The sequence below is a fragment of the Megalobrama amblycephala genome, linkage group LG8 (assembly GCF_018812025.1).
Source record: "Megalobrama amblycephala isolate DHTTF-2021 linkage group LG8, ASM1881202v1, whole genome shotgun sequence".
Lineage (NCBI taxonomy): Eukaryota > Metazoa > Chordata > Actinopteri > Cypriniformes > Xenocyprididae > Megalobrama > Megalobrama amblycephala.
In genome coordinates this window covers 34,641,497-34,649,848 of record NC_063051.1, presented here as the reverse complement: position 1 = coordinate 34,649,848, position 8,352 = coordinate 34,641,497, and the positions used below count along the sequence as shown (strand labels likewise).

General features: G+C 39.5%; 1 protein-coding gene across 2 annotated transcripts; it reads right to left on the bottom strand.

Annotated features, from left to right (window-relative positions):
• Window positions 1-213: 213 nt before the first annotated feature.
• tab1 (TGF-beta activated kinase 1/MAP3K7 binding protein 1) lies at window positions 214-8,309 on the bottom strand. 2 transcript variants are annotated; one of them, XM_048200831.1, is made up of 11 exons: window positions 8,152-8,309; window positions 6,232-6,362; window positions 6,004-6,154; window positions 5,654-5,740; window positions 5,432-5,561; window positions 5,171-5,287; window positions 4,348-4,459; window positions 4,023-4,167; window positions 3,376-3,589; window positions 3,000-3,153; window positions 214-783 (listed from the first exon to the last, which is right to left on the bottom strand). In XM_048200831.1, exons 1-11 carry the CDS (start codon window positions 8,182-8,184, stop codon window positions 561-563), a joined length of 1,497 nt encoding a protein of 498 aa, XP_048056788.1. In that variant the 5' UTR covers window positions 8,185-8,309; the 3' UTR covers window positions 214-560. The 2 variants fall into 2 exon arrangements, with proteins under 2 accessions (XP_048056788.1, XP_048056789.1); XM_048200832.1 differs by having other exon boundaries at window positions 781-898.
• Between the last annotated feature and the right edge of the window lie 43 nt (window positions 8,310-8,352).

Below are 8,352 nucleotides of genomic sequence, written 5' to 3'. Positions count from 1 at the left end.
AAGAACTCGTACGTTAGTTCTTCCTCAAATGACTGAAATAATCACTAAATCAGCGAATGAATCATTCAGTGAAATCACAACTGTTAGATTCATCTGTGCATTATAGCAGCACAGAAGAGTCGGGTGACGAGATTTGAGAGCAGCTTCAGGGTCTCTGACGCACAGACACGCTGAGGGCAGAAAAACAGAAGGAAGAAAAATCCAACCAGAATGTAATAAGAGCCTCTACTGTTTATTATAGGAAGGTACTAAAACTCAAAGAACACAGAAAACACACACACACACATGCAGGAGACTCGCTGATCTCACCGAAAACAGACGTCAGACTTCACAGAAGCAGAAAAAGAAAAAATGTGAACTGTTATAAAACTCAAGGACAAGTAATAATAACAACATAAACGTCACTGCGAATGAACACAATCAATGTCTCCTGTGACACTTTGTGATGCTTTGTTCCCTTTGATACAGTCAGTCGTGCTCTTCGACTAATCCAAAATCATCCTTTAACTGGACCAAGAGCAACATGCTGACTCGAGTCCAGTGCTCACGTACTGCACACGTCACTGCGGTCCCATCTCTCCGGACAGACCCTGGCCGTCGCTGTGGTCCATTCCCCAGAGCCGGTAGAACTGGCTGAAGTCCACGTAGGGCGGCACGCGTCCGGTCTCGTCGGGCTGAGCCGCCTGGCTGCCTCTCTGCCGGAACAGACTGCCGTCTCCGGAGCTGGAGCTGGAGCTCTGCGTGTGCGTGTTGGTCGACTGCAGCGTCGCCGTGGGACTCTGACTGATGGGAGGAGCACAGACAGACAGAGGGGTGGGGTCAGGGTGAGGGGCGGGGTCAGAGGCACAGGTGAGGACAGGGGCGGGGTCAGGACTCTCAGTGATGGGCTGTAAGGTGTCTATGGTCAGGGGAATCAGAGGTGCCATTAGACTAGTGTTAAGTGAGGGACCGTGGAGAGAGATTCATTTGTTATTTACACGTCTATGTACAGTTATAAACACATTCAGCTGTAGGAAATAACAATAGGTGAGGTGCAGGGTTATTATATTTTACTAAAACTATACAAATATTTTTAGTACTTACAATAAAAATAAACATTAACTGAAATACAATCAAATATTTTTCTTATTTTCATTTTGCTTAACTTGATGTACAAACCCGATTCCAAAAAAGTTGGGACGCTGTACAAATTGTGAATAAAAAAGGAACGCAATAATTTACAAATCTCATGAACTTATATTTTATTCACAATAGAATATAGATAACATATCAAATGTTGAAAGTGAGACATTTTGAAATGCCAAATATCGGCTCATTTTGGATTTCATGAGAGCTACACATTCCAAAAAAGTTGGGACAGGTAGCAATAAGAAGCTGGAAAAGTTAAATGTACATATAAGGAACAGCTGGAGGACCAATTTGCAACTTTTTAGGTCAATTGGCAACATGATTGGGTATAAAAAGAGCCTCTCAGAGTGGCAGTGTCTCTCAGAAGTCAAGATGGGCAGAGGATCACCAATTCCCCCAATGCTGCGGTGAAAAATAGTGGAGCAATATCAGAAAGGAGTTTCTCAGAGACAAAATTGGAAAGAGTTTGAAGTTATCATCATCTACAGTGCATAATATCATCCAAAGATTCAGAGAATCTGGAACAATCTCTGTGCGTAAGGGTCAAGGCCGGAAAACCATACTGGATGCCCGTGATCTTCGGCCCTTAGACGGCACTGCATCACATACAGGAATGCTACTGTAATGGAAATCACAACATGGGCTCAGGAATACTTCCAGAAAACATTGTCGCTGAACACAATCCACCGTGCCATTCGCCGTTCCCGGCTAAAACTCTATAGATCAAAAAAGAAGCCATATCTAAACATGATCCAGAAGCGCAGGCGTTTTCTCTGGGCCAAGGCTCATTTAAAATGGACTGTGGCAAAGTGGAAAACTGTTCTGTGGTCAGACGAATCAAAATTCGAAGTTCTTTTTGGAAAACTGGGACACCATGTCATCCGGACTAAAGAGGACAAGGACAACCCAAGTTGTTATCAGCGCTCAGTTCAGAAGCCTGCATCTCTGATGGTATGGGGTTGCATGAGTGCGTGGAAAAGGCACCACCAATGCTGAAAGGTATATCCAAGTTCTAGAACAACATATGCTCCCATCCAGACATCGTCTCTTTCAGGGAAGACCTTGCATTTTCCAACATGACAATGCCAGACCACATACTGCATCAATTACAACATCATGGCTGCGTAGAAGAAGGATCCGGGTACTGAAATGGCCAGCCTGCAGTCCAGATCTTTCACCCATAGAAAACATTTGGCGCATCAAAAAGAGGAAGATGTGACAAAGAAGACCTAAGACAGTTGAGCAACTAGAAGCCTGTATTAGACAAGAATGGGACAACATTCCTATTCCTAAACTTGAGCAACTTGTCTCCTCAGTCCCCAGACGTTTGCAGACTGTTATAAAAAGAAGAGGGGATGCCACACAGTGGTAAACATGGCCTTGTCCCAACTTTTTTCAGATGTGTTGATGCCATGAAATTTAAAATCAACTTATTTTTCCCTTAAAATGATACATTTTCTCAGTTTAAACATTTGATATGTCATCTATGTTGTATTCTGAATAAAATATTGAAATTTGAAACTTCCACATCATTGCATTCTGTTTTTATTCACAATTTGTACAGTGTCCCAACTTTTTTGGAATCGGGTCTGTACTAAAATAACTACAACTGAAGTAAAAATGATGGGCAAATTATTCCATTTGGAATAATTAGGATTTTAAAAAGTCTTAATGAGCAGAAGAGATTTCTTATTTATTCCAAACTTTTGACGGTAGTGTATAAAAAAACTAAAACTAATAGAAATGGCAAAAACACAATTAAACGATAAAAATTTCACTGAAATTAAAATAAAAATGGAAAATGACGTGTGTGAGAGAGAGTGAGTGTGTGTGTGAGTGTGAGAGAGAGTGTGTGTGTGTGTGTGTGTTACCCAGCAGTGGGTGTGTCTCCCTCCAGTGTGGACGCAGTGTTGGAGCCGTTGGTCAGTGTTCCCTGAGCCGGCATGACGAGAGACAGCATGACGCTGGTCTTACTGGTGCTCTGATGGTTGGAGTACGGCACAGACACCGGGTAGATCCGTCCTCCTGAAACACACACCATCATTCAGAGTCAGTGTGATGATGTAATACTGATAAACACACATATTGAATTAATGCACCGAGCTGTGAAACACTACAAAATTACTTATTTTCAACTATTTTATGTTTTATTTCAACTTTATTTCAATTAACAGAAATGTTTTTAATATTTAACGATTATAACCCTGCTGTGGCGTGAAGCAGCTGTTGTGTTTGTGTGTCTTTCACCTTGTGTGGGAGTGAGTGATCCGTCCGCCAGCGGGTAGTTAATGACTCTGATCAGCAGCGTCATGTCTTCATGTCTCGCGCAGTGGGGCGCCCTCTGTCTGCCGCTGACGTACACGTCATGATGAAGACGTTTGACGCGCTCCACCACCGACTGCGCCGCAGCCTCTAGATTGCACTGCAGAGCCAACTCCGCTGCTACCATGGCAACGATCTCCTGAGAGGGGAACATGGGAAATGTAGTCCAGGATATCGAAACTATGCCGTGGAACCGATTGTTATTGTTTTTGGAGCCTCAGAAATTGGAGAATTATTTAAAGTCACCATGAAATCAATGATGAATTTATTCTAAATGATTTATCGGTGCACATCATTATTGTGTTAAATTCATGTTCTGGTAATCTTGAATCAGAATATCTTCCTCTTGCAGCATCTCTTCTCTGATGATGAGGGCGGGGCAACCTGTCACTCACATGAGATCCACCAATAGCAAACCACAACCATCCAATCAAAATCAAAAGTTTGAGAAGCGCAATTCCCTTTCATGACAATTTTAACATTTCAAACATTTACATTCAATACTAATGCAGTGCAACAGATCTTCAGATACAATAAATGTCATTTTACTCTTTAATTGGCAGATTAATCACCTGGTTGACCTGCTCGGGTCCGTGTGCCGACTCCAGGGCTTTAATAAGCCCCTCGGACATCAGTAACAGGAAGCCTGTCACGCCCTCCAGCGATTGGCCGCCGTGGATCTCAGGCTCGGAGATGATTGGCTTATGCTTTGCTGCACTGAATACAGACACATGACCAAAACAGAACTAGTTTTAATAGAACATAATTTGGAATTGTGGGCATTAATATTAGGAGTTTTTAGCTTCTTATTTTAGCAGTTTTCATGTGTTAATGTATATGATGTTGATGCATGTGAACAGATTTTACACTCTTTGAATCCAGCGAGCAGAAACACACCTGAGCACATCGATGTCTGTGTAGTTGAATTTGACTTTGTAGTCTCCGATCCGTCGAGTGCTGCTCTGACCCGAGATCAGTCCGGTCTGCCTCAGACGCACCGGATCCAGACCTGAGAGAGATGATGTCAATCATTCACACATGTGACAAACTCAAATGACACACATGCTGATTACAATCGATCATAATCACAAATAAGTCGCAGCATAAGCAGGGGCCAGGGGCCAAATTATCATGTGATGGCACAAAAGAACCTTTGAATCAAACTTTTTGAACCAGTTCAGTTCTTCGGAGCGTTATGAATCTTTTGTGTCGAATCAGCGGTTCGGAGCGCCAAAGTCACGTGATTTCAGCGGTTTGACACGCGATCTGAATCATGATTCGACACAAAAGATTCATAACGCTCTGAAGCTTCCTGAAGCAGTGTTTTGAAATCGGCCATCACTATATAAGTCGTTTTTTTTTTTTTTTTTGGCGCACCAAAAATATTCTCGTGGCTTTATAATATTAATATTGAACCACTGTACTCACATGAACTGATTTAAATATGTTTTTAGTACATTAATGGATCTTGAGAGAGGAAATGTCATTGCTGGCTATGCAGGCCTCACTGAGCCATCGGATTTCATCAAAAATATCTTAATTTGTGTTCCGAAGATTAACGAAGTCAGGTGTGGAACGGCATGAGGGAGAGTAATTAATGACATTATTTTCATTTTTGGGTGAACTAACCCTTTAAAACTTGCTTTCAATTTGTGTGAGTGAGAGTGTGTGTGTGTGTGTGTGTGTGTGTGTGTGTGTGTGTGTGTGTGTGTGTACTGACCCAGCTGGGCGAGTCTGGTCAGCTCATCCTCGTTGTCGGTTGTGTGCGCTCGGCCAATCTGGATCACCTGGTTCTGACCGTCAGCAGTGGTCTTACAGAGAAGAGCCCGATTGGTACCTGAAAACACACACTGATCATCACAACTCCTGGAGCGGAGAAAAGAACCACACAATCCAACAGCAGCGTTTGTGCTCCAGATGTGAAAGATTCCTCAGATCAGGTGTGTGTGTGTGTGTGTGTGTGTGTGTGTGATGCACATACCGACGTTAGCGATGTAGAGCTTATTATTGAGAATCAGAGCGACTATCGCAGTGGCTCCACCTGAAACCTCCTGCTCTAAAGCCTTCAGCCGCTCCGCCATCTTCTGCGTCTGCGCTGACAGATAGACGCCCTGACACACACACACACACACACACACACACACAGAGGTGGCAAACACTCTTATCCAAAACAAAAGCAGTGATTTGAGTCATTTGTCCTCACCTCAGGAAGCTGTGTTTGCAGATTGGCCTTCTCAGCGAGAGCATCATCAATGGTCTCAAAGTAGCTCTTCTCCACAACATCAAACGCCTGAGAGTTTAAAAGACACGTAATATCATCCACATGACTGAATAATGACACTGTTGTGTTCAGTAGAGCTGATTATAAGCTGGAATTGTTTTAAAATAATGAAATTCACACTGTTACTGAACGTGTTTACTGGCGTGAGGGCGGGGCAACCTGTCACTCACAATCAGATCCCTACATTTGTTCTTGTTTGCGAAGCCGTTTCACTCCCAATAGTGAAGAACAACTTTAAAACTGTAAACTGTGCAGATGTGAAGCTCTGGTACCTGCGACAGGATTCTGCGCACGTCTGCGTCCGTGTGTCCGGCGCTCAGCTGACCCAGCAAGAGCTCCGCCGTCAGACACTGAGACACGAAACTGGCCACGCGGCTGCCGTCGTACCCGTTGAACACCCCGTAGAGGAAGCAGCACTCCGTGCTGAGGAGGAAACAGGATGTGACATCAGTTCACACTGAGCCTGCGCAGGCGTCCGCGGCGGCTGTGAGCGACTCTACCTGAAGCGGAAGTGTCCGTCTTCGTTCGGGTGGCTCTGGGTCCCTTTCCCGTCAGGGCCGTACGTGCAGTTTGGGGCCGAACCGACGCCGCACAGCTGACACAGAGGAAGATCGTCCGTCCAGCTCTGATGCTGAAATCACAGCACACACACCTGACCCATCTGTCAATCACACTGACCGTCGACACATCATCAGATCTGAACACAATCTCTGAAGTGCAGCGCACAAAAATTATTCATTTACAATATCACTAACACTTTTATTTTACAGGGTCTTTGTTATTCTTACCATAGTATTAATAGTAAATTATGTAACTAGCTATATATTAAGCATGTTATTAATTAATACTACTAAGTAGTAACAATGACACCTTATAATGATATCTAAATATAATATCTAAACATTATTAAATCAATATACATCTACTTGAAAGTCGTGTTTTCTGAAAATGTATAAAAATTAAGTGAGTTTATAAATAAAACGAGAACAAATATCTGCCATTGGGGTCAGAAAAATACTCTTAATTCAAAGGGAAAACAAGTTTATTGATATTTGTTATTGTGTATTCATAAACTCACTTCATTTTTCATTAAAAAAAAGACAATATTAGTGCTGTCAAATCGATTAATCTAATCTAAAAGTTTGTTTACATAATGTGTATAAACACACACACACATATATATATTTATATATAAATAAAAAAACTACTTTTTTATATATGTATGAACAGTAATGTACTATATAATATATAATGTACTGTTTTTATATATATGTGTGTGTGTACACATATATATATATATATAAACAGTACATTAAATATATGTGTATATATATATATATATATATATATATATATAAACAGTACATTTTATATATATATATATATACATATATATATATATATATAAACAGTAATGTACTATATAATATATAATGTACTGTTTATATATAAACAGTACATTTTATATATATATATATATATGTGTGTATAGATATGATGTACTGTTTTTTATATATATGTACACACACATATATATATATAAACAGTACATTAAATATATGTATATATATATATATATATATATATATATATAGATATGATGTACTGTTTTTATATATATATATATATATATATATATATATATATATATATATATAAACAGTACATTAAACATATGTATATATATATATATATATATAGATATGATGTACTGTTTTTTATATATATGTACATATATATATATATATATATATATATAAACAGTACATTAAATATATGTATATATATAAAACAATACATTATATATATGTACATAAATATGAAAAGAGTACATTATATATATATATATGTATGTATATATATATATATATATATATATATATATATATATATATATATATATATATATATATATATATATATATACACAGTATACACACATATATTAAGTAAACAAACTTATTTTAGATTCGAGTAATCGATTTGACAGCACTGTTTAATATCTGTTAATTAGTAATTTTTCTTCTCTAGTAAATTTATCTTGATTCAAGAATGTTTTTATATATATTTGTACAGGAAAACAAGAACTTTATTCATGTGACTAAATAACCTTCGAGAAAGACTTTCAGGCAAGACTTGATCAAAAATGTTTTGACTAGCTTTTCTTTTCTTTTGTAAACATTCATGCAGGTTCAGCTGTCAGTTATTGTGTAATTATATGATAAAGTAATATTTCAGATCAGAGACAAAGTAAACATCGGAATTACTGCAGTAAAGACAGATATACTGTAGTAACTGTCGCAGCTCAACACACCGAGATTAATTCACTCAAGGCCCTTTTAATACGTGTGTGTGTGTTTAACCTATAGATGATCCATTAGTAAATGAGTGTTGATGATTAGAGAAAAGGACTTTCTTACGCTTTGCATCAGACTCCTGCGCTGCGCCGCCATGTTGAGCGGAAGTGAGCGGCGTCAGATCTACAGCTCATCTGCGCGCATGCGCGACTCAGCTTCAGACAGCTCCATGACTGTGAGATCTGCTGGAGAATCTGTCAGGAAACTGTGGAAGATCACTTCCGCCACACGAGAAATCATGTTTGGTAAATCATTACTGAAATA

Excerpts from the sequence above, each read along its gene's own strand:
- tab1 (XM_048200831.1), bottom strand. The coding sequence starts at position 8,184 with ATGGCGGCGCAGCGCAGGAGTCTGATGCAAAGC. Across the intron at positions 4,168-4,347 it reads ACAGACATCGATGTGCTCAG|TGCAGCAAAGCATAAGCCAA; the intron begins GTGTGTTTCTGC and ends GTCTGTATTCAG. Across the intron at positions 3,590-4,022 it reads GACCCGAGCAGGTCAACCAG|GAGATCGTTGCCATGGTAGC; the intron begins GTGATTAATCTG and ends TTCCCCTCTCAG.